The 27,180-nt window shown below is 42.2% G+C and overlaps 1 protein-coding gene across 3 annotated transcripts in view; it reads right to left on the bottom strand.

Moving 5' to 3' along the window:
- LOC309361962 (connector enhancer of kinase suppressor of ras 2-like) overlaps positions 1–27,180 on the bottom strand; it is a 318,598-nt gene that overhangs the window by 96,894 nt on the left and 194,524 nt on the right. For all 3 annotated transcript variants that reach the window (XM_081897332.1, XM_081897331.1, XM_081897330.1), the window contains exons 9-11: positions 16,406–16,552; positions 9,473–9,606; positions 7,765–7,976 (exon numbers count right to left, since the gene is read on the bottom strand). In XM_081897332.1, the coding sequence (XP_081753458.1) occupies positions 7,765–7,976; positions 9,473–9,606; positions 16,406–16,552 (493 nt within the window). The remainder of the gene's footprint in view (positions 1–7,764; positions 7,977–9,472; positions 9,607–16,405; positions 16,553–27,180) is intronic.

Below are 27,180 nucleotides of genomic sequence, written 5' to 3'. Positions count from 1 at the left end.
ATTCTAAATAGGTTTTTTCCCTCAGAACCCTAAATCACAAAGCAAATATGGGGAGTTCAAATTTCCTTGCTACTTGAGCAAACCTACTCTTGTAGGTGAGGAGAAAACCTATGCTCAAGAGCAGGATGGGGAAACTCTGGCCCATGTGCTAAATGTGGCCCCTGGTCTTCTCTTTCTGGCCTTTGGGACTCTCCCAAAGCCAAGCCTCCTTCTCAGGCCACACCCCTCACTGGTTTTACTTCACATTATCCAGTTCTTTTGCCTCATGGGAATGTATCTTTGAACTGCAATGATGCCTCTTGATTGGATGGAGAAATGCAAGTGTAGAAACTTCTTGTTGTGCATGGCTGGACCATAGCCTACTAGAATCACATCTGCTGCCCCACCCACATCCATTGAGCCCACCCTATCACTGGTTCCCCACACCCCTTTGCAAAGGTAACTTTGCTTGAGAGAAGGACGAGAAGTGCTGGAAAGATCTACCAGCAACTATTAGCCACAAATAGCTAAATAGGACTTCCAGGTTCAAAAGCAGTATGTCATGGAATACTAACTGTCAGCAGTGACACACCAGGGAAGAGGGCTGTTGCCTTCCTGGGGAAGTGCCATAGCTCAGCTTTGCATGCAGATGGACCCAGGTTCAACCCCTGGCATCTCCAGGTAGGGCTGAGAGAGATGCTGCCAGTCAGTGTAGACAGTACTGAGCTAGATGAACCAGAGGTCTGACGCAACAGGAGACAACTTCTTATGTTCCTGCCTGCTTATGTTCTTGCTAGAAGAACATGAGAGACAGGGATGGATCAGTTTATTTATGGTCGATCCACATTTTGCTTGTGTTTAAATCCCAATCAATGGATTAGTTCTAGAGGTGCACATCAGGTCAGGTTGCACTGGGGTTCATAGAAACTGAAGTGACCAGCCATCCCTAGGAAGAAGTAGGAATATGTACAGGATGGACCTTTGACTCTTTGGAGTGCACTTATGAAAATGGATGCATAAATCAACTGAAAGAGAGAGACTAGGGTTGATGTCCAATGTAAATCATACTCTCTGAAATCAATGGACATAACCTGTTCATTCATTCCATTGGGTCTATTCTGAGCTGAGCTTAGTTGGACACAACCCCAACCATGCACCTGCTCACCAGCAACTTTCTCCACTAGCTCTAGCACTAATGCAATTTGTCTATACCTGAAATAGCCTCCCACTTGATCTATACTTTTGCTAGCACTTTTATTACTGAATTAAAAAATCAAGTTGGGAGGATCGGATCATGGATGTGCCAAAATAAACAAATGAAATAGAAATATTAGTTCAGAGAATGACATCATCTGCAATAGGCTGTTTCCTACAAAGCAATATTTCATCAATTACATACTTCCTTTTCCTTTCTTCTCTAACCACCTTTGCTTTGTTATTGTCTCAAGTTACCCCATCTGCATCCCAGGAGACTGCAGGTTGTTTACAGCAACCTCTCTCTCTCTCAATCACTCTCTCTCCTGCTCTGAGCTACCTGTCTGCAAAGCACCTTTGTGTGGCACAATATATTACAATGACAGGAGGGAAACTCTTAATTTGGCAGAACATAAAACACAGCTCTGCACCTTTTCCCCTTGTGGGCCTAGGTCACCCCGCGTTCCCATAGCCCAACAGGGATGCCTAAAGTGTTCAAGATGGGCGTAAAAACACTCAGGGTCAAGGGTTAAAATTAGGACTGAACAAATAGACAATATGTTTGCAGCTTTGAGGTGAATCGATCTCATTTCAGGGATGTAGCAAATTTCAAAAATGGGGCTGTAAAGTTCACCTTTGTTCTTCTAGGCTCTTCCTAGGATTATGGCTGCTTTGTTTATTTCTTCAAAATACCTCCAATGATGCTACAGCTTGACATTGTTTCACTCTGAGTGGCATTCTGGGGCAAAAAATATGGTAGCTTTTGTAAATTTTGCCCCCAACCCTGAAATCTGAAAATGGGGAGTCAGTTTCTCTGCTCCAAAATTTGGGCTAAATCTGTTGGTGGTATTATTATTATTATTATTATTATTATTAGGGAAAGAGTCCTACTACTGCTAATTATAATTATATCCCACCTTTCCTTCAAGGACTCCAAGGAGACGTATATGGTACTCCCTTTCTCCATTTTATCCTTACACCAACCGTCTGGTGAGGCTGAGATATAATAACTGCATCAAGGACATGAAGTGAGCTTCTTGGTTGAGTAGGGATTTGAACCCTGGTTTCCAACAACCTAGTCCCTCATTCTGACCATTACGCCACACTGATTCCCACTTGAGAAGTTATGGACCCAGAACTGGGGAAACCCAGCCAGATGGACAGGGAAGGAGGAGGAGGAGGAGGAAGTGAGAGCTGGACCATAAAGAAGGCTGATCGCCGAATAATTGATGCTTTTGAATTACGGTGCTGGAGGAGACTCTTGAGAGTCCCATGGACTGCAAGAAGATCAAACCTACCCATTCTTAAGGAAATCAGCCCTGAGTGCTCACTGGAAGGACAGATCCTGAAGCTGAGGCTCCAATACTTTGGCCACCTCATGAGAAGAGAAGACTCCCTGGAAAAGACCCTGATGTTGGAAAAGATGGGGGGCACAAGGAGATGGGGCCGACAGAGGACGAGATGGTTGGATGGTGTTCTCGAAGCTACCAGCATGAGTTTGACCAAACTGCGGGAGGCAGTGGAAGACAGAAGTGCCTGGCGTGCTCTGGTCCATGGGGTCACGAAGAGTCGGACATGACTAAATGACTAAACAACAACAAAATTGTTCAAAATGAGAATTGCTCCATCTGAGAGAGATTTTCTGTAGGCAATGGCTTTTCCACCTGCCTTGCCCAACCCTCCAGCCCTCTTTGGGAGCCTGTTCCAGATCATGACTTTGAGAACAGCAGAAGCAGCTGGGAAGAGAGGAGTTCAGGGATATTTTTGAAAATTAATTTTATAAGTTGTATGTCCTTGTTTCTTAATTTGATCCTTTTACTTGGTTTTGTATGCTTTGTGGTATTTTATGCATTGTGATTGTAGATTAGTAATTCTTTATTGTAATTGATAAGTGTAAACTGTTTAATTATTATTTGCTGATGTTTAATTTTACTGTTTACTATTGGATTCTAACAGATTATTGAATATTGCTTTATTTGATATTAGTTGTTTATTTTAAACTTATTGTGACTTTTATATTGGATCAGATTGTTACCATTAATATTATTATTATTATTATTATTATTATTATTATTATTATTATTATTAGTGTTGGAAGCCATCATTATTATTATTAGTGTTGGGCAACCCAGCCAAATGTGCAGGGAATAATAATAATAATAATAATAATAATAATAATAATAATAATACATTTCTATACTGCCCTTCATCCAGGACCAGAGGTGGTTTACAATATAAAAACACAAAAAACGCACTTCATAGTAACAAACAAACCACCCCCACCCCACATTTCAAATGCCACAAATTGTTTAATTAGCCAATGGCCTGAGAGAAGATGAATGTTTTTGCCTGGTGCTTAAAGTTGTGGAAGCTCAAGCAATGACTGCATGTTGTTCACCAAAAGTTTTCGGCATGCAGGTATCTATGAAACATTATTAAAATGATGTGGTTGGGCTACAGCAGAAACACGTTGCATTAATGTTATAGGTGAAATGACCCCGCAATTTTTAAGAAAGCAGCTTTCATCTGCTAATATATTTTCCTTCAAAGAGATGCCGCAGACCAAATGTGAAGATCAGAAGAAAATCCAAACGCTACTGGAACCCAGCACTAGTATAATGTAGCTGGTGTCTTAGCTAGAAGTCATTGTTCACTCAGATTTTATGAAAGCAAGCCAAATCCCCCTTATTGGCTCACTTTTTTTTTTTTTTAAGGCAAAGCCATTCCATCTTCGCTTTGATCCTACTATTAAGGCAAAATGCCAACGAGATTTTTGTGGCTCAGGGAAAAAGCAGAGAATGAAGATGGTAGTTGTATTAAGTCCTACTTAAGTTCTGCTCTCCAGTGTCAATCGAATAACACACCTCAGCCAAGTGCTGATTTGTACGCAATAAGGAGAGAAAATTACCCACATGTAATAAAACTCCTTTAAGGATTCATATCTCCCTCCATCTAGGGTTCCCAGCAGCCAAACTCTTAATTCCTTATCTTTTACACCTCCTCAACTGTTCCAAACCCAGCTCTGTGCTTCAAGGGCTCCTCCTAAGTTGTGGCCGTGACCCTGGAATGCAGCAGCAACCAGAGCATTGGATCTGCAAGCACTGCCCCCAAATGTTTTGTATATTGTATTGTATTGTATTGCATTGTTTTTGTATGTTTGCATTGTTGTATGTTATTTTCAACAATAAACACATTTCTAAGTTTCCCCCTAACGTATGCAGTTTTATGTACATTTTTTGCTTGGAGAATTGCATGACAAAATTAGGAAAAAGTGCGACTGCATTTTGATCTGCATATTGTTTTGGGAAGAGCAAATTAGGTAGGTTCTTGTCAAAATGCGAACTGAATCGAATTTCTCCCTAATACCTAAGTATGTGATAACTTCTATGTGTTTCCACATCTACACAAAACCTCCTCCTTTCCATCTTAAGAAAGGCAGGAGCTTTTCATGTTGTCAGCAATATCCTTCCTCTCAACAATCCTCTTTCTGTTTTGTTTTGTTTTTTGTTTCATTAAGCTTTCAGCCTTCAGAAGCATTCTGGAGAATTCAACAGCTTGGTCACCACTTTTTGATGTAGTTAGTCAGTCCTAAGAAAAGTATTGCACTTGCTGTTGTTACTATTATCTAAAGGAGCAACGTGGTTCTCAATGGGTAGCTATGAGAAGGCATTGCAGCTAAGGATGGAGCAGAAAATCAATTCAGGTTGCATATAAAGGGGGGGCAAGTTTATCTGCACTTTCAGAAAGAATGTGTGAACTGAAGCACAACCATCTTTCAAGATTCACAATGAATGTGAACAAAAATGCACATATTAGTGAAAATAAGATACAAAAATTCACATCAGTAGGCAAAACTGAATACAAAATGTGCATATTAGGATACATTTGCACAAAAATTCTGATGCATTTTCATGAGGACTTTTTAATATCTTCTTTAAAATCACAAACTGATGTGGAAATGTGAAGAGCTGAACTTAAGATTGGAAAAATGAGTAACAGAACTGAGGAACTGACAGATTCCCCATCCCTTGTTTTGCTAACCAACATGAGATTTTGTGTCACTTTGAAAAGTATTACATTTGTTGTGACTTAAACTGATGTCATGGCCTCTTCCCCTCCACCCCCAAGAGCTTATAAATCAATCAATCTGTTCATCTTTAGGGTTGCATAGTACTTCACGCAGTTCCTCTGTGTTTTGCAGAAGCTTTGAAGGAGCCATGGAAAGATATGTTTGCACGCTAAAAGGAATCTAGAAAGCATAAGTCGATAGTCCACAAGATTTTTATGAATGCATCCATCTCACTAAAATGTATCAAATGCATCAAATCTCAAAACTCAACCTTCATACTTTCCTTATGATGCCTATGAAGCTATCTATTTAATGTGTTAGAAAAAGACCAGGGAGATTGCCGGGGGGCAAGGGGAAGCCTTAAAACAGCTACCAGAATCCGTGCTATAAATTCTAGAAATGACTGTCATGTCTAATCCTTTTGGGAGCAACCAACACTTTGGAAATTCTCATTTCAAAGGATGCAGAGAAAAGACAGTTCAAATTCCAAAGAACTGTTTTTCAAAAGTAAGAAAGAAGAAGCTATTCTACACTATGTGACAGATATCCACTGCAATCTCTGCATCCAGCTTCCTAGCTAATATGTCTTCTTTCTCAGCAGAACCTCTCATGGTGTTGCTTTAGAGGACTTTCATTTCCTTTGCACCTGACTTTTAAAACCCCACTTTGGACATGACCTAGTTACAAGTCCTTTTAAACATCTGCCAAAGGAGAAACCACAGATGTTCTACTCAGGGGCATAGAGACATATTTCTGTTTCCTTGTTTTCTTTTTTACTTATTCATCATATTTCAAGCCTGTTGTTCCTGCATGGAGCTCAGGGGAAATGTATGTAAGATTTCCCCTCACTGATACCCTTATGGAGGTAGGCTAGGCTGAGCGAGAGCAACTAGCCCAGGTTCATCCAATATGTTTTATAGCAGAATAGGGATTGGATCCTGGGTGTCCCCATTCCAATATCAACACACTGTACCCTATGCCATGCTGACTAATTGGGAGACTTGATGTTATACAGCAGTCTTCTCCAACGTGGTATACTCCAGATGTTTTGGACTACAGTGTCCACCATCCCTGACCACTGGCAATGCTGATGGGAGTTGTAGTCCAACAACATCTCGTGACTGGTAATTCTAAACTAGATGGTGTGACTCAGTATAATGCAGACTTATGACGGTGCCTTACATTGGTCCATCTGTTTCAGTATCATTTACTACACCCATTGGCAGCTGCTGTCCAGGATTTCAGACCGCAGCTTTTTTCCACTCCTACGTGGAGATACCAAAATTGAATCTAGGACCTTTTTCATGCAAAGCCATGTGGTCAGACAATGAGTTGTGGACTTGAGTCCTCAAACTAAGGACTCATTTGATCCCAGCTGAAGTCAGACAGATGCCATTGGGAAACTGATATGCAAGACGTGATAGAGATGCCCATTCCCTTTTTACCTCTCAGCAGTATGCTGCATTTAAACACTGAGGCTGCATTTAGCTATCATACCTGACAGGCATTGATAGATCTGCCCCCCCCCCCTTGAGTTTGAGCTACTTAAACGAATCATTGCAAGGGAGCCACTACAGCACTGGAACAGAAACTGTTCTGTGCACTGTACAAGTTCCAACAGGTCACCTGGTGCGTCAACAAGACATCCATCTCTCAGAATCCGATTTATTGTCATTTCTTTCGACAGCCATGCAAAAAGTAAAGACCGGGAGCAAAAGCTAATGAGTTTCCAGGCCAGCACTTCTTGGCAATCGATTACCAATCAGCTTCAGAACCTGTCCAAGTGAAACAGGGAGAGCAAACCTCTTTGCAATCATATAAGCAATGTTTATTAATGCTTGCACAAGTTGGACACCTGTGTCTGAAAAGGAAACAATGGCTATCCTCTCCCATTCCTCATCCTCTTCTCAAATGGAAGAGATTCCCACAACTGGAATAATGATATTAGTGAAACATCTAAGGGCTCATCACTTGTGCAAAGCTATTGGAGAGCATAGGATGGTGCCTTATACCAGGCCAGGTTATTTCGCCACCTATTTGGCCATTATCAGTGGTGTGCGGTGACCACTGAGCAGGGAGTCGAACCATGGGTAGCACCAGAGCCAGGGCCAGAGCCAGGCAAAGCTGACTCATTCTAGATTTGCCCCTATCCTTCTCCTTGCTGAGTTTTGAAAGGCTGCACTGCGACCGAGGAGGAGGAGGAAGGTGACAGGCAGTGCCATCCTCTGGACTGGACTGGTTGTAGGGGCTGGCTGAGGACAGACTGTGGTTGGTGGGGCAGTGACCCATTTGCCCTAATGGACAAACCTTCTCTGGGCAGTATTGCCCAGATGGACAAACCTTCTCTGGGCTGTCATGGCTGTGTGCTGAAACCCAGATTTGGGGTGTGGGTCACCCTTAGGAAACCACCATTTTCCATCATGGCCATTCAGAATAAGGCCACAGTTTCCCAGCTGAACTTAGGCTGTGGAGTGGCCTACCATTGTATGAAATAACAACAAGAAAACAAAAGGAAAGTGTACCATGTGTGGGTGTCTTTTCTCTTCGTCGCACCCCTGTCGCTCTCCCTCTTTCATATTCAGAGCTTACTGGGTGACCCTCGCCTTCGATTAACGTGTAATACTTCCCGCTTTCGTGCTCCAAAAAGTAGCTGGGAGACTCAGAACCCTTCATCCCAGACTTTCCACCGCCATACTTGCTGACATCATCACAAGAAACCATTCCAAGATCATCTCTGTAGGGGAAGAAATGAGCAAAACAGCAAATCGGAGGAGCATCAGTAATGAAAAGCTGCAGAGAGATAACCTATGCTTTCCCATCCAGTACAAAGAATAAGCATGCCATATATTGCTGCACTATTATTATAGATCGTATCCTGCTCTGCCCCAGAAAGCACATGTGGGGTTCTCATTGGTCTCCTATTTAGTCCTAAAATAGTCAACAAAGAGAGGTGCAAAGTCAATGACTGGTGCTTGAAAATACAAGCCTGGTATGGTGACAGATCATTTCTACTTGGGGGAAGCAATGGCTTTCCTTTGAGACATCCAGTGGTAGAGAGGGAGTCCTGTGGGTTAGCTGCTCTAGGCTGCGGTTGGCTTGATGCTGTATTTTGGATTTTGCTTTAAAAATGGGGGGTAGGATTGAGAGGGCAGTGGCAGTGCTTGCAGACCCCTGAAAGCATTGGAAGTATGTTTATTTATTCATTAACTTTGGATTTCTGTGCAGATTTTTAGGAGTCGAACCCCACATTAGGTGAAAGACTCCTGCATGGCAGGGGGTTAGATTCAATGATCCTTGTGGTCCCTTCCAACTCTGCAATTCTATGATTCTATGAAATAGCAACAGGTTTCCAGGTTTCCATGCAGGAACATTCCCCAGCACTACCTGGACACACCAGAGATTGAACCTAGGATGTTCACTGCTAAAGCATCTGCTCTGCATACCAAGCTACAGCCCTTTCCTCATTTTAAGCGTTTCCCCTTTTAAATTTGCATGTACACAGGATGGTCCTGGTCTAACACTCAAACCATTAAGCCACACTATCCCTTCACATGATAGCAAACCTTCTCTGTCCTAAGACAGATTGGATGATACACTTACCTGTTCTCTCCTTACATGTTTCAGGGAATGGGAAGGCCCCTTCACTCGCCTCCCATCAAGCACACTGTCTTATGGCCAGTGCCAGTAGACTCATACATTTGGATTCACATTCAAACATGAGTGCGAAACCTGTGGCTCTCCAGATATTGCCAGCTCCTATCAACCCCAACCACTGCTCATGCTGGCTGGGATGCATGGGAGCAACTACATCTGGAGGAACGCACTCCCTGAAATTGGGCAGATATGCATGCATCCATATCGTGGGGTCAAATTGCAGATTCCATCTGGGATATTGATTGTGTGGTCTGGACATATGCCCACTGATTTTAAACATGCATGCCTTAGTTATGCCCACACTTGAATGTTCAGTGGCATCAGAGACAGGACAGGAGCGCAGGGTTTTATCATTCTCTACCATGCACAGGAGAGTGACAGGGTAAGAGTATTCTCTGCTCCAATGCACTAATTGCTGTGACCTTTTTTTTTTTGCATTTGAATTAATGGCTCTACGTGTGCGCACGAGTGCACTTGCAAGGGAGAAAGCCAGATAGAAAGAGAGACTCTTTCTGTTCTCAAGCCTGAAATTACGGCTATGCAAAGCTGGGATTATTGTCAAAGGGCAAGGGATACCTGGGGCCATAGAGTCCTGACATAGGGGAGAGGATGAAAACATCTTGGAGAGTCGAGCTGTCCATTTTTGAGCCCATGCCCATCGTGCTGGTTGGTGTTGTGCAACTGCTAGTTGGGCTGGTAGGAATAACAGGCTGGAGAGAGAGAAGGAGAGAGCACACCATGAATACTCTAGCCAGTTCTACCCTTTCTTCTTCTTTTTTGCCAATGCAACAAAACTGGAATATTCACTGCCCCAGAAGGCACCAGCAACTTATTGGAATTTCTCCCCAAAAGAGATATTTGCAGAAATTACTCTATTTAGTAGAAGCATTGGAAGCTCCAAGAAGATAGCACAATAGCAAAGGCCACTCTTTCTCTTTCCACCCCACCACAATAATAATCTCCCATGCTTTTTAATTTTTTTAAAAAAATAACACCTTACTGATGGTAGTAAATCGCTGGTAACATGGATAACGTTCAAGATTCAATCCAGGCCATCTCCCATTATGGAATCTCAAGGAGCAAATCAAATCAAACAACGACTTACCTATTGCATTTTGACCCTGAGCACAGATACCCCTGCACCAGTGCTTTACCTTGCCCCCTGATGGCAGACTCCAGTGAAGAGTACCAGCACCTTTTGCAGTGGCCAGGGGGCTTCAACTAACCAAAGAAGTTATGGGAAAGCAGTGGGGATTTAACAGGATAAAACGTAATAGACCCAACGTGCTCTGAAGTGTGTCATGGCACCTATAAAATGTGACCTTTAAAATGTTTAAAAATATTATTTTTATTATGTGTTTTTATACTTTTATTATCAACTTTTTAATTAAAACCTCATCAAAAAAACAAAAGGGGGAGTGGGGAGGTGTAGGTGTAGGAGAAGCAATTTATAGTTTATCATTACATGCCCTATCTCCCCCTTATTTTTTTCCCTTTAATCTCCCCCTTATAATCTTTTTTTTTTTTGCATATGCTGTTCCATATTTCTCCCTTCCCCAAGATTCATTCATGTATAATGTGCTGATTTCTCTTTGATGTCATTACATTCGTATCTCACATAAGCTGTTATGTGTTCACTTGCTTTCTGCTGCTGCCTTCAAAATAAATATTTTATTTTTTAAGAAACAGATTTTATTGGAATTTGGAAAAAAGGTTTACAGAAATTAATACCAAGTATATTTTTTTTGTCAAAAGTAAAACACTAATCTAGATAAAAGCACAAAACACAAAAAGGGGGGTAAAGGAAAAGAGAGAAAAGAGGAGAAAGTTAGAGGAAGAGAGGAAGAAGAGAGGAAATAATGAGAGGAAAAGAAGGAAGGAAGGAAGGAAGGAAGGAAGGAAGGAAGGAAGGAAGGAAGGAAGGAAGGAAGGAAGGAAGATAAAGAAATTCCTTTTATACGTACAAAATAAATATTTTCTAATGTTTTTAGCCTCTTGAGTTCTTGAGGGTTACCACCCTCTTGCCTGTTAGATCAACTTAAATACATCATTTTTAGGTCAGAATAAAATCCAAAGCATTTAAGAAGAGGTATATGTTTTGCCATTGCAATTAAAAATGCACATGACTCAGAACGTCCAGGCTAATTACAAGTACAGCACAAGTTTGAGATCAGTTCATAATTAGTTAGCTTTCATTTCTCCTTTTCACCTTATGGCTTAAACAGGGATGAGAAAAACTGCAACTGTCAGCCTTCTTAAGGGAACAGCAATATTTCTTGTGTGGGGAGCCCTGAGAAAATTAATTTCCCAAGGCAGGTCACAAGTTCTTACTTGGCTGTGTGTCACTATCCAGTTTTCCCACTACCCATCCAGTTTCCTCCCATGAGGAAAAGGAAGGGAAGTATTGTTAAGGGTTGTTCCTGGGACCACAAGCCCTGAGACTCTTGTGATGGGCCCCAGACCTGCTGCCCCCTTTTCTTTAAGTTTTGCTTATAGGGCAGCTGGGTTTCAGTACTGCAAGGTGCAGTACTGATGAGACTCCAACCACTCACTGTCTTAATTTCTCAGAGGCAACTAGACATATAAATTCATATATGAAAATTTTATACAAATATGTAGTATGGGGGAAAGTGGTGGGGGAAAGGCAGGACCCGTGCCTAAAAAATATGGGCAAGCGGAAAACGTATCAAACACATACTTTCCAGACACAGAACAAGCAGATGTGTTGACAAGCCATGAGTCAAAACTGCATTAAAAAATGTGGAGAAATTCACACTAAAATGCTGAATTAAGAATAATAATTCCAAATTGCTGTTGAAATGTGAGGAACTGAAATTAACAGCGAAAAAGTAAGAAATGGAGAGACACTAAAATTGACAGATCCATCCATCCCTACTATCAATACAGCAGGTCAGGACTCAGTCTTGGACCATTTCCTGGGCATCTAACAGCCCCTGAGGTTAGTCAGCACAGATTCGATGCTCCAGCGAGCCTGACACTATTCTCGAGTATTTCAGAGGAACTGGTAAACAGCCACAAAGCTCCAATACAGCATGTCTAATTCATAAATACATTCCTGCCAATATGTGTATTCAGATACCACTTGCAATTGAAATATGTTGCTTTTATACTTTGCAAAAAATTAATTTAAGCCCTAGGTTAGTCAGTGTTGATGCTACAATGCTGTGCAGTAAGTCAATGAAGTAATCAACAGCTCTCAACCATAAATATTCATAAAGCTGAGGAATGAATGAGTATTTAGCAGTGCTGCAAGTAGTCGGCGGGGAGGGGGACTCTGAACAGTAACAGTAAGGAAATGAGGCCATCTCAAACACCCACATGGGTTCTGATAAGAAAGCAGACCACTCACATATGGCAAGGCCCACTGGGGGCGAACACAGCAAGGCTGGCACGACTGCCATGTGCTCTAATTAAAAGCTGGCAACAGCAGAATAAAACAGTGTCACAGGATAACGTCCTTCTGCTGATTCGCGGAATGTTGTGGCAAAGCCAAACCGTTGATGGGAAATGCTGAGATGGGGCCAAGAAAGATCTTTCAGGGGCTTCGCTTCAGTGGCTTTTGTTACACAGATACTGAGGGCCAGTTCATACATGCAGGCAGCATCACTGCTTATTGAACAGACCATCTAAGGATGGTTTCATATCTGAATTTTCCTGCTGACTACAACAACAAGCATGGGACGCGGGTGGCGCTGTGGTCTAAACCACTGAGCCTAGGGCTTGCCGAGCAGAAGCTCGGTGGTTTGAAACCCTGCGATGGGGTGAACTCCCATTGCTCGGTCCCTGCTCCTGCCAACCTAGCAGTTCAAAAGCACGTCAAGTGCAAGTAGATAAATAGGTACTGCTCCGGCGGGAAGGTAAACGGTGTTTCTGTGAGCTGCTCTGGTTCGCCAGAAGCAGCTTAGTCATGCTGGCCACATGACCCAGAAAAACTGTCTGCAGACAAATGCCAGCTCCCTTGGCCTATAGAGCGAGATGAGCACCGCAACCCCAGAGTCGTCCACGACTGGACCTAACGGTCAGGGGTACCTTTACCTTTACAACAACAAGCATAATGCAATCAACTAATATTCACCACAATCACTAATTATTAATTAATTAAATTATTCATTCAATTTATGTCCCACCTTTCCTCCTGACAGGGACAAGGTCCAAATGCACCCCTCTAGACTTTTTCATTTGGCCCTTGGGACTGTCCCCAGGCCATGTCCTCTGTTCAGCCACCCCCGTTCTTCCCAGGTCACACCCTTTACCAGACCTGCTTCAAACCCCCTTTTAGTGTTTTTGCATGGCTAGTACAGTGGTGCCTCACAAGACAAAATTAATCTCTTCGTTTTGTGGTTTTTTCGTCTTGAGAAGCACGGCTATTAGCGGCTTAGCGGCTATTAACGGCTTAGCGACTTAGCGGCTATTAACGGCTTAGCGGCTTTAAGAAAAAGGAAAAAAACTCGCAAGACGTTTCGTCTTGCAAAGCAAGCCCATAGGGAAATTCGTCTAGCGAAGCGACGCAAAAACAGAAAAACCTTTTCGTCTTGCGCGCTTTTCGTTTTGCGAGGCATTCGTCTTGCGGGGCACCACTGTATATGTCCTTGAAACGGATAACGCCTCTTACTTGCATAGATGGAGGACAGAGAGTGGTTTGTGAGTTTTTGTAGAAACTAGCCTATTGTGCAAAGGTGAAGCTTACATGTGTTGCTCCACCTACCTTCCCCTTCTTGTCAAGCAGAGATGTCAAGCAATCCTGTATCCTAAAAGCACAAAAATTGGGCAGCACTCATTGGCTGGAGATGCCTCCAATGTTGCTGCTTTAAATCAGTCCCATGTGGCTGGTATATAACACACACCGCATTGAAATGCAAAAGAAAAATTGACGATGAGTGACAAAGCACGTCATTTAAGGAGAAAATATTCCCTACTTTTGAGAAATCTCCTAAATAAACTCTCACTCACTCATTCAGCTATTACAGCCGTGATGACAATGGAAGCGTCAGTCATTCAACAGAGAGCATACCACAATACATTTTCACTCTGCAGCAACCACTTCCAGTGCAATGAAAGTGTGTGTGTATTTTACTCCTTTCAAGATCCTTAACCACAGGGCAACAGAAAGGAGGGCTCTTGCTCTGCCACCACCCAGAAATTCTGGGTTGTTGCAAATGGAGTTTTACTCAAGAGTACACCCACTGAAATTAATGGGCCTAAATTAATCAGGCCCAGTAACTTCAAAGGGTCTAATTTAAGGATGGCTAACACTGGATACCACTGGATAGGGACGCGGGTGGCGCTGTGGGTTAAACCACAGAGCCTAGGACTTGCTGATCAAAAGGTCGGCGGTTCGAATCCCTGTGACGGGGTGAGCTCCTGTTGCTCGGTCCCTGCTCCTGCCAACCTAGCAGTTTGAAAGCATGTCAAAAGTGCAAGTAGATAAATAGGTACCGCTCCGGCGGGAAGGTAAACGGCGTTTCTGTGCACTGCTCTGGTTCACCAGAAGTGGCTTAGTCATGCTGGCCACATGACCCAGAAGCTTTACGCCGGCTCCCTCGGCCAATAAAGCGAGATGAGCGCCGCAACCCCAGAGTCGGCCATGACGGGACCTAATGGTCAGGGGTCCTTTACCTTTAACACTGGATACAACCATTTATTTTAAAGGTGATTTTTGTTCCAGTGAGCAAAAAGAGCTCAGACAGGAATGTCAAGCACATGGTTCCTTCTTTTTTTTTAATAACAAATGCAAATCTCTAAGCAGTTCACATACAAACAAAAAAACCACAACCATGTTCTATGTATGTAAACCATGTTGAAGCTTTCCAGTAAAAAGAAAGGAGGAGGTGATTTTTGTTTACTGTGAAAATCTACAAAGTTTTGGATTTTTGAACACGCTCATGCATTTCACATTCCATGTGTTCTGGCCCTTTTCAAGCCAGGGTTTTTGTATACCATCAGGGCCAGCCCTACTTTTAGGAAACTACTGTGGGGTTGGAAGAAGCAGTGAGGTTTTGGACTGCATGCTTGCCCTCCAATGGTGCCCATTGGGACTGGTAGGGTGAAAAGCAGAGAGGCCAACAGTAGGTGGAACCAGTGATAACAACAGTGTCAACAAACTCTGGCTTTGTCCCCATCCTCTTCCCTGCTCAGTTCTAAAAGGGCAAAGCTGAGACTAAGGAGGAGGATGAAGACAGCCAGTACCAACCCCTGAACTCTTTGTAGATAGGAAGAAAGCTGGACTTGGAAGAATCAGTTCTGAGGTTGGTGGGGCAGTGCCCCTTTTGCCCTAATGGGCTAATCTCCTCTGCTGCCCTTGGGCGCAAAGTTGGACTCTGCTCTGTTGCCAGGGCTGAAGCAAGAGCCAACAGCCAGCAAAGTTGGCTTCTGTATATGGGATGAGGAGGTACCATCTTGCCTGCCTTAAGGCAGCAAAATGTATTGGGCTGGATTACTCTGAGCTGCCTGTTCCAAATCACGCAGAAAGCTCCAGCAACCCCAGCAGGCGAGGAAAAAAACAACACCAGGCCAACAATAACTCATGATAGCTTCAATTGTTTTCATACTGGGAAACGAATAATACTTGTCTTCAAACTCATAATCCTCTGGAACAAAATCATGAAAGCAAGCAGGCTGTGAAATCCAAAAGGGATTTTTAAATTTCTTCTTGAAAAGTGTAGATGGGAAAAAGGCAGCAGCGGGAGGGGTGAATGAGGAGAGTGAATAGCGGTGATATGATGGAAACAGAGAGTGATTTGGCCTGATAGTATTGACTTTGCCCAAGAGATCCCAATGAATGCGTAGCGCTTTGGCTGAGGGCAGTGAGCAGAAAATGTGGTGGTTGTAATTGTGCTCTCCCTCCATTTGGAATCCCGGTAATAATAAAAAGATATGAAGGGGAAGTCATTAGATTTATGTCCTCTCCTCTCAAAGGAACAATTCTCAGAAAATGCATTGCTCTCAATTTGCAGGTCACTGCTGAGCTGGGAGAGCATAGCGGCTGCCGAGGATGGGAGCCAAGAAGTTCCACTTTCAGATACATCAGGACTGCAATCCTACGCACACTTCCCCGAGAGTAAATCCCACTGCACTCAGTCCAGTTTATGTATGAGTAGAGATTTGTAGGACTGCACTGTTAAAAATCATGTTGGTGGCTGTTTAGGTAAGCCATTTGATATAAGAAGAAAGTCCCACCCATCCACTGATATTATAGGCCAAAGCCAGAATTAGTTGGCTCTGCCTGCCATTGGCCCTAGCTCCATATTCTGTTGTCCTTTCTGTCTTTCGCCCTGCCAGTTCCAGCAGGCACCCTTCACTACTGTCCCCAAAACCCAGAAGGCTACATATGTCAAGCCATTGCTGCTATGTGTGCAATTGTTAACCGGGCCTGTTGAAGGCACCATTGTTCTCTCCCCAATACCAGAAAGGAGAGAGGACTCTATAGTGATTTGGCCCTCCATTAAACAGTGTTTACCAGACAGAAATGCGACGCCAGGTTTCCCTTACCTGCAGGGCAAGAGGCTTCCACCTCACATTCTTCAGAAGAGCAGGAGCAGACACCAGGGTGTTCTGAGGCCGTTTCTTCAAGGTTAAGATCACTCCGTTCGGGTCTTCACGCAATGCATTTACCAGGTTCTTTAACTGCCAGCCAACCTGGAGAAAAATCCCATAATGGAATTTTGAAAGGTTTTCTTTTTTCTTTTTCCATTTTATCTTCCCAAAATGGTTAAGGGTATTTCGTTCAGATTTCTGTATGGCGAATAAGGGATGTCTTATTATCAGCATTCTTTCTATCTTTCTCTCTTATAAATAGTACTTATCATTCTTGGCAAGAAACAGACGTGGTAGCATTTCTGTTAAAACCATTTTGGGTTATATCCAACAAAATTGTACTCAGAGTTAGGGTGGGGATAACTTCAAATTTAGTTTGCATTTACAGGCGAACCTACCTAATTCACACTTTCTAAAGCTATACATGAACAACAACACCACAACCATCTTTTTGAAATTTACGGTACACTTCTCCAAATTTTGCAAAACAGTTCTCCAGTGAAATACATGTGCACAAAAAATGTATATACTAGGGTAAAGTATGCATTAAAAGGCATCTATCATTGAAAATACCATATAAAATGCATTATGTTAAGGAACACTGTTTTGCAAAAATTATGTATAAAGGTATACACGTTAGGAAAAAATATACACTAAAATTGTAATGAATTCTCAGGAGGACTCCCCCCCGATCACAAATAATAACTGCAAACTGGTGTGGAAATGTGAACAATTGATCTTAACATTCAAAAAATGAGAAACCGAAATTGACAGATTTGCCCATCATTACTCAGAATAGACCAATTGAAATTAATAGACCTAAGTTAGTTGCACCCATCAATTTCTGTAGAAATTGGATGTAACCACCTGCTTCTTTCTCTTCAACTGAAAAGGTAATGATAGGTGCTCTTATTTCAATAATAACTCAGTGATAGAATATCATATTCCAAAAAGCACAAACGTGTTTCTTAAGACACTGATGCACTGCTCTAATTTTTATATCCTCTAAACAAACTGAATTATTACTTTTAATTATCTTTTCTACTGAAGTATCACTGTGTTTCACTGGGGGATTATAGAACAGCAGCTTCAGAATAATTACAAAATGAATCCTGGCTGTTGTAATGGAACCTGTTAATTTGGTGATGATGGGGGATGGGGGGAGGGAGGTTTGCTAGCATATTGTAGAACAATATTGGTGCAATTTCTTCAAGGTGTTTAATTAAAGATAAAACATCATTTATTTGAGTTACTGAACACTCCACAGAGAGGAACTGCATTTCTTAAGACATTGCAAGCTATAACCACCATCTGAAATTAAAGCTTCACTAACACACAAAGGCCACACGTTTGCCTTACCCCTCTAAAACAGCTAAGAGGTGCTCCATGGTTGCTTAAGCATTAAAAAAACTCTCCTTTGCGTTTCTCTTCGGAGGGCTCTGCCTTGCTAAGAACACAGGAAAAGCACCCCACTTTGTTCTCATGAATAAACATGGCACCGGCTTGTAAAATGCAATGTTTAAACAATGTTTTGAAACAGCTCCGAAGCAAACAGTCTAAACTCATAAATGGAGCATAAATAAATAGATTTATTTTCTCTTAAAAAATTCTTCCCAGACTATTTCCACAGGTGCCATTTGAGATTTCAGTGGTGGGAAGAGAGAGATGCAGCTGGGGGCAAGGCTATCAGCAAGATTTAAAACCCCAGCTTGGGTCAAACTTTGGGGTTTTGCTAAGCCTGCCAAAACCACTGTCTTTTGCAGAGAGAGTGCCATTTTTGGCTGCACAAGTTTCCACACTCAGAGGTGTGGAATGCAATTCATATGCAGCAGGTGGGGAACCTGTGGCCCCATCAGATGTTCCTCCAACTCACATTAGCCTCAGATAAAACAGCCAACAGTCAAGGATGATGGGAGATTTAATACAGCAACAACCGGAAGGCCACAGGTTCCTTCCAAACTTGATAAGCAGGATTTTGTGCCTCCCGATTATTGCACAGATAAAGCAGTCACCCATTTGTGCATTTGGCACGCACACTTAGCATCTAGAGCTTTTTAAACTCCCTCCCACCCATGCTTACCCAGAGTCCTATTTCTTAGCTAGCTTTGTGGCATGAGAGCCATGCAAGGAGGTTCCTCCTGCAATGTGAAGCTATTTGGAACACAGGCTGCCACAGACTGAATGGGCATAGTCCAAGCTATAACCCCCTCCTATCATTAATGTTTTGACCAAACTGCGGGAGGCAGTGGAAGGCAGGAGTGCCTGGCGTGCTCTGGTCCATGGGGTCACAAAGAGTTGGACAAGACTAAACGACTAAACAAAAACAACATCATTAAAGTGCCTGCTTTCAAGAGAAAGGACAATGGAGCATGTAGGAGCAGCAGTGGCCTGGGTATTTCACATTGCCTTAGGAATATAGGAAGCTGCCTTACACTAAGTCAGACCATTGGCCCATCTAGCTCAGTGCTGCCTACACTGACTGGTAGAAGCTTTTCAGAATTTCAGACCGTGGACATTCCCAGTTCTGCCTGGAGATGCTGGGGCCTTCTGCATGCAAAAGGAGGGGTTTACCACTGAGCTACAGCCAGTAAAGCGAGATGAGGGCTGCAACCCCAGAGTCGTTCGCAACTAGACCTAACGGTCAGGGGTCGCTTTACCTTTATGGCCCATTTTAAGCACCCCCCCTTTATATTTGCATGGCATCTGTGAGACAAAGGAATTTATAACAAACCTGTTGTAGATGGAGGTAGAGTACTCATATAGGACACAGCCCTAACTCTTGGCTTATGCTGCTCAGGCACCTAAGTCCATTCCTCAATGACTGGCTACTACAGGGCAGAAGGATTTGCCACATCAGTGATTAGGCTTATTTGCTGTTATTTATTTGGCTATCATGAACAAAGCTATCTTCCTGGAGCCTCTTTTGGCTACAATGTTTTTATTATTGGTTGTTAGCTGCCCTGAGCTCGGTCTTGGCTGGGGAGGGCAGGGTATAAATAAAAATTTATTATTATTATTATTATTCCATGAAGGCGCAGGTTACAACAAGAGCCAAGGTGACATTTTCCCACCTTCTCCGCATCAAGCAGTTGGTCCTTTACCTTTCCCGCCCCGGCCACAGTGATCCATGCGACGGTCACCTCCAGGCTTGACTACTGTAATTTGCTCTACGCTCTGCCCTTGAAGCTGACCCAGAAACTCCAGAGGGTGCAGAAATCTGCAGCGAGGCTCCTCACGGGGTCTCTGCCATGGGAGCATATTCACCCAGTGCTTTTCCAGCTGCCCTGGCTCCCGGTGGAGTACAGGGTCAGATTTAAGGTGCTGCTTTTGACCTTTAAAGCCCTTCACGGCCTAGGACCCTCATACCTACGCGACCGCCTCTCCTGGTATGCCCCACAGAGGACCTTAAGGTCCATAAATAGCAACATCCTAGAGGTCCTGGGCCCAAAGGAAGTTAGATTAGTCTCAACCAGAGCCAGGGCTTTTTCAGCACTGGCTCCAGCCTGGTGGAATGCTCTGTCTCATGAGACCAGGATTTGCGGGATCTGATTTCTTTCCGCAGGGCCTGTAAGACAGAGTTGTTCCGCCTGGCCTTTGGCTTAGAATCAGTTTGATTCCCTCCCCCTCTTTCTTTTTTCCTTTCTCCTCCTATGAAGAAGCTGCACCCTAATGTTTTAATGTTGTACTTACTTTACTTTATCAAACCTTTATTAGGCATTATGGAAATAAAACCTTAAAAGAGAAAATAACATATAAAAGCCTTGAAATATATATTAAAAAGGCAGCAGTTTGCTAAGTACATATATATATATACATATAGAGTCAGTGGTATTCCTTGTTAACCTGCTCCTTGGAGGACTGCTGCCAAAAACTTGGCTACCCCCGCCGTTACCCTTTGGTCAACGTCGGATAGGTAGAATCCCACACATTCACCTTGCTGCGGTTCCAGACCACCCAAAAGAGGGGACAGCACGCGTTGACGGAGCGTACTGTACAGTGGGCAATGAAGGAGAATATGCTCTACAGTGTCCGGGACATTCATAGAGCATCTGCAGAGTCTCTTGTTTCTAGGAATGTTTTGATATCTTCCCCTGACAAATGCTGAGGGAAAAACATTCAAGCGGGCCAGCATAAAAGCCCTACGTTGGGCTGGGATTATTAGTTTAGTGACGTAATTGGCTCTGCTATCTAAGATATTTAATTCATAGAATATGGGGGAGCAAATTTTGTTTACAGCTGCCGTAATATTTTGTCTCTCGACATCCTTTAGTCTAGTTAGGATATTATGGGAAATATATTGCTCATTAGAATTGTACAGGGACTCCAGCTCGACGCCTAAAGATTCAATCTTTTTTTCGAGGTGCTGATACCATCTTGATTTATAGGAGTCTTTGAGCAAATCAGCGAGCAGACTTGATGGAGGGCAGCGGAAGTGGCAGCGTAACCAATACTTTATTGAGGTGGACCATGCCCAATATTCCATTGTGTGTATGCCTATTTCTGCACACATTGTTTCATATTTGATCATAGCTGGGAGTCCAAGAATACGTCTCAGAAAGCTAGAGTGAATCTTTTTTAAATCATTGTTATATGCTTGGACCCATAGCGGGATTCCATAGAATATCTGGGATTGCACTTTTGTTTGAAATATCTGATTTGCTGCAGGAATAAATTGATTACCTTTCTGATAATGAAAACGGGCAACTGCTGATGAGATGCACTTTGCCTGTTTTATGGCATTTGTGCGATGGGTTGCCCACCCTAAATTGCTCTGGAATAAGATTCCCAGATACCTATAGATTTTCACTTGTTGGATTTCTTGCCCTCTTATTTTCCATTTCTCTAATTTCCAACCATTCGAGAAGACCAAAATTTTTGTCTTCTCATAGTTTATAGAGAGTTTGTTACATTCGCAATAGAGGATCAGTGAAGATATAAGACGTTTTAGACCCAAGCTCGTTAAGGATAGTAGGACAGCATCGTCTGCGTATAGTAAGAGAGGAACTGGTTTCTGATTAAGTTTAGGGGCATGTGATTCTATTTTTTGAAGGTAATCTGGCAAGTCTGATAAAAATAAATTAAATAGAAAGGGGGCAAGAATGCACCCTTGTTTTACCCCTTTCGAGATTGGGATGTCTGATGAAAGGTGACCTTTGATGTTAAGTTTGACTTGACAGGTATTGGAAGAGTGTAGATTTTGGATTAGGATCAATAGGCGCTGATCAATTTTTAATTCTGCGAGTTTCCTCCACAACTTTGGGCGGTCAATTGAGTCGAATGCACCACGAAAATCTACAAAAGCAGCGTATATCTTAGATTGCCTTTGGGATCTGTATTTTTCAACCAGATGCATAAGAATAAGACAGTGGTCTAGTGTAGAGCAACCTTTGGAGAAACCTATTTGTTCTTTCCCTGGTAAATTTAGATTTTTCATCCAGGTAAGGAGTTTAGATAAGAGGTGCTTAGCGTAGATTTTCCCTATCACTGATAGAAGGCTTATCGGTCTATAATTCCTTGGTTCTTTTGGGTCGCCATTTTTAAAGATTGGAATAATTATTGATCTTAGCCATATCTCAGGTATGATCCCATATTTATCTATAAGCGTAAACAGTTGGGCTAAGGGTTCTGCCCACCAATCTATATAGGTCTTAAATAATTCTATTGGTAGACCGTCTGGCCCAGGAGATTTCCCCGATTTGAAATTTTTAACTATCTCTCTAATTTCCTCTTCCTCTACCCTTGGCCACTCCTGGAGTTTAATAATTTTATTTTTAGTGGTTTCATTTCCTTTAAGTTCACTATGTAGATTGTTAAATACAGATGTAAAGTATTGGGACCATTTGGATTCTGCAATTGGTGGTAGAGTTAGTTGATTTTCGGCTTTCAATCCTCCATACACTAAGTTCCAGAACGCTTTGTTGTTTTTACTCTGAATTGAGTCAAATAATTGTAGCCATTTTTGGGTTGCGTATTTCTGTTTCTTTTCGGCCAGAATGTAATGATATTTTCTTTTTTCAACAAGATAAGAGGGCTCTAGTTTAGTGCGATTATTTTTAAATGTTTGGCGCAGTTTTCTTTTTAGCTGGAAACATTCATCATCAAACCAAGGGCTAGCGGTATGTTTAAGTACCCAAACTTTAGGTGGAGTACTAAGCTCTACAAACATTTGGAAGATTTCATTATAAATTTTCGGAATATCACTGTAGAAATTAGTGATCTTTAAGTTGGATAATACTTGTTTTCTCAAGTTGGCTGTAAGTTTTTGCCCCACTGCTACACTCATTTCCTGGGACCATTTTAATTGGGTCATTTGTTTGTATTGAGAAGGTTCTATGGTATTGTACTTAATGATTTTGGTTTCGTCCTTTAAGTTAATGGACAACGATAATGGCTGATGGTCGCTTTCAGTGCGCGTTCCAATTTTGAAGTCCATGATCAAATTTATAATATTATAAGGGACAAGAATATAGTCGATGACGCTGCATCCTCGGGGGGAGAAGTATGTAAACTCCCCGCTACTATCGCCTTTTGTTGAACCATTTACAATCTGCAAATTAAAGTTGTTACATAATTCAAGTAGGCGTAAGCCTTCGTTGTTAACAACCCTGTCTCTGGAGAATCGTCCTATTTTCAGGGCATGTGCGATATCATTTTCAGTATTCCAATTTAGTTTGCTACATAGTTGTTCATTGTTGGTTCCTACTCTGGCATTAAAATCACCTGCTATTATCAGTGAGGCATTTGGGTATTTATCGGTCAAGTTTTCTATATAAGAGGTTAGTTGTGACCAGTTTTCACTGCTGCTGTTATTTTTGGTTGGGGGGATATAGACATTTACAAGTAGCAAAGAATCTTTGTTTTGGGTTAAAAGTAGAGCTTGTGCAAGTGGTAAGCATTCTTCTAGTTGCTTGATTTCAAACCCTAAATTGTCTTTGATCATACAACAGAACCCTGCTTTCGGCCGGCCCTTCGTGTTTGTTTTCGATGCGGGTTTCGTATAGGAGGTGAATCCGTTGATTTTGATATCTCTAGTTGACCATGTTTCTTGTAGAAGTATTAATTCAAAATCTTTAAAGAAGTTCATTAGGTCTGGGTCTCCGCCTTTGTTTCCCCACCCTGCGATATTCCAGGACAGCAAGCGTAGGGTCCGTTTTTGAGTTGGTGGCTGGTTGACAGCATTTAGTCATTCTAGTTCTGTTATTAAGTCTAGCGAGGGATTTTGTCTTGTGCAGATACAGCCATTTGTCGCTGCTTTCGGTGGGGAACATGGTGGTGGATCTCTTAGATTTTTTTTTTAAAGTGCGGGAAATTAAAATTTCCTCCCTTTCTTGATTTTCTTCCTTAACTGTTCCTTGTTCCTGAGAAATTTCTGTGGCTGGTGGGCTGTTATAGACAGTTGGACTGTTTTCAGTCTCTACTTCCATTTCTTTGGCCTCATTTGATGTTGAGCTCAGTGTGTCAGGTCTGTTGGAGGTCATCTTTTGTTCGGCAATGTTAAGGTCCTTTGTAGTACTTAAGGTAGGGGTACCTATTTCGTTTGGAGCTAATATTTGATATCTCAGCCAGGAATTTGTGGTTTCATTACTGGAGTTTTTCCTTGCCATTTCATATTCTAAAGGCGGCTGGATTTGAAGCTCTGCATCTATACATTTGAAAGTTCCATTAGTAGCTCTCTTTTTGACTATGCATTTTGGGGAAAAAGCTGGTAAGTGTAAAGTTTGATTGTGTGTTGTTTCTACTGCATTTTGTTGACCCTGTTGGTGAATTTCGGTCAATCTGGCCTGTAGTTTCGTCAATTTACTGAGTATGTTTATTTGTTCTTTCTCTGGTAGCTTGGTAAAGTTACTCAGCAGATCTTCTTCTTCTGGGACTGTCCAGTCTATTGTGTCAAGGGCGAGGTTGTTATTTGATGTTGTATCTTAATCTTTTAAATTGTATTTTAATCAACTTGTTTTGCCGCCCTGAGCCCGGTCTTGGCTGGGGAGGGAGGGGTATAAATAAAATTATTATTATTATTATTATTATTATTATTATTAATATTACACAAGCATCTGGCTGGCCACTGTGAGAACAGGATGAAGGCTAGATGGGCTATTGACACAATCCAGCAAGCACCTCTTAGGTTCTTATGTTCTAATGGACAGAAATAGACACACTCTTGAGGACCTGTGCTTTGAAGCATGAGGGGAAGGGAAGACCTCCTTATTACCACGCTGCAGCCCTCCACGAATGCTCTGGCTTGCAATGTCTTTACTGATAAAGCAGATAGTATCCTGGAGTGCACAGCTGAAATTCAGACTTTTCTGGAAGGGTTTTTTAAAAACAGAATTTAGGGTTAGGTTACAATTTTGAACTCACTTACTAGGGAGTAACACCCCCCTGCAAAACACAGTAGAACTTATTTCTGAGTATACGGGTAGAGGCTTCCACTACTATTAATATTAATTTAACTCGTACAAGAGTTCTTCTCTTCCTTCAGGCATAAATTAAACAGTTTTATGAGGTGATTTCTTCTCACCTAGAGAATGTCCTTAGATATAAATTCACCTCCAGTTTATTTCTAAAATATCTTCCTTTTTCTTCCTCTTCATCTCTGTATTTTCAAGATGTGTATTCAGAAATGTCTGATTTTCTTAATGTTTGATCATGTCTGAGAGAACCAGATGCAATTTTGAAGCTGGGGGCAAACGTTAAAAAATCCAGGAGCCTTGATGATTTCGCAAGCTCCTTCTCACAAAATAATGCTAAATAATTAATGTCCTGAAGATAAATTGCTCTAAGGAGAAACCTTAATGAGGGAACCATTAAAACACTAATAATATATGCAATTTAGGGCAGCCTGCCCTGAATGTCAGCAGGCTAAGATGGAAAGCTCTTAGGACGTTATTGATGGTATTGCTGAGATATTACATTTAGGCAAAAATAGTAAGATGACATCATGGCAGACTAGAATACTGGACAGAGAATTGAAATTGGGCTTAGCACCAACACTGAACTAATTTGTCTTTAAGAGCTGCTAGGCACACCAGAGAAGGTCATTGTTGGGACTTGCATCCTCCTTGTGTTAAACTCAGAGGAGAGCTCCACAGATGTGGATCCAGTCATGAATCCCAGCATGAATCAGGACTAGGGGGACAGAGCATTCAGCACCCTGAGACCATAGCTCAGAATAATACCCCCACTCAAGGAACCAGCAGAGTCAGGTGGCTTAATGTGACCTTAATGGAATCATCTATCTCTGGGACTCTTTGCAATCATCACTACTGGGTCCTCAGGAACAGCAATGGCAGGAAGCCTGAACTCAGGCTTGAACCTGAAAATGCTGTGCTTATTTGTCAACACAAAACATACCAGGTCCGTGGCCTTTTCAGAAAAAGGCAGCATGGTCGGGATAAGGGCCTCACAAAGACAATGATAGGGTAGGAAGCCTGAGTGCTTACACCAGGAATGGAGAACTTGAAGCCCTCCAGATCTAAATTCCATCAATCCTGACCTTTCTGTTTGGAGCTGATGATACATGGAGTCAAACAATATTTCAAGGAACACAGGTTCCCCTTCCTAATTTAAACCTTCAGCTGATGCTTGGAATATGCAAATGCTATAGTTGCCATATATGTGATCCTAGTTCAATGATCTTCTGGACAGCTCCTCAGGTGATAAGTAGTAGACCCTCTTTCTGCTGGATAGCTCCCCTGCTGGGTTTGGGAGACCAGAATGTCAGAGATATCATCTTGGAATCATTCTTGGCCAAAGAGAGAAGTATATTGCAGTAGTCTTCAAATTTTGGAATCCACCTTCAACAACTTGAAAAATGAGGTCAACTTCTAAAATAATCCACATATGATCATATTTCTCCACTTATCTTTTCTTGCTTTCCCCTCATTCTCTTGATTTATTTCTCCTGTTCCTTCCTCCTCTATTCCTTCTGCCTCTCTTTCCTAAAAATAGTTAGGTCAAAGTATGATTGATCATGTGTTCCAGTCCATCCATTGAAAACCAGTGAGGGGTGGGGAACTTGTGGCCCTCCTGAAGTTGTTGGATCTCAGTTCCCACCAGTCCAAACCATGGTCGAAGCCGAAGGATGATGGGTGTTGGAGTCTATGAATACTCCCTCCCTCACTCAACAGCAAAAGGCTGTCAGAGTGGGTCATTAAGTCCTTCCAGATCAGGCTGCCTGACGAACATGTAGACTCTGTTGCTATTATTCTCTGAGAAATAACATCTTCTTCTGCCTTCTCTATCTCCTCACTACTTCAGTTTGACTGAGTGGCAATTTAAGAACTGTGTGTCAAGATCGCATGAAATGAAGGCCTTCTGAGTTCTATTTAAGAAAGATAGGGCACTCTCTACGCACAAGAACAAATGGAACCAAAATCCACCATATAGATAATATCCTGCGTTTTGGGAGATCAAGCCAGTACACGCGGTTCCTGCTTTTTTACCCTCAAAATAACCCTGGGAAACAGGTTGGGTTGAGAGAGTGAGTGGCCCAAGGTCACTTGCTGAACTCTATGACTAAGTGAGGATTTTAATTGGATCTCCCTGGTTCTAGTCAGACCCTCTAACTAGAACTGTTGTGCTGTAATGAACTACAGAGGCTCACAGATAGTTTTCAAAATTCCCATTTTGCAGATTTCAAATCTGGTTATATTCCTCTTACGATATTTATGCACCTACAGCTCTCACAAATGGTTTAACACACATCTGGTATTTGGATAAAGTTAGAATTT

Source organism: Podarcis melisellensis (genome assembly GCF_964234715.1).
Source record: "Podarcis melisellensis genome assembly, chromosome: Z".
In the NCBI taxonomy this organism is placed as follows: Eukaryota; Metazoa; Chordata; class Lepidosauria; order Squamata; family Lacertidae; genus Podarcis; species Podarcis melisellensis.
The sequence above is the reverse complement of the archived record's forward strand: the minus strand, read 5'-3'. Positions and strand labels throughout refer to the sequence as shown.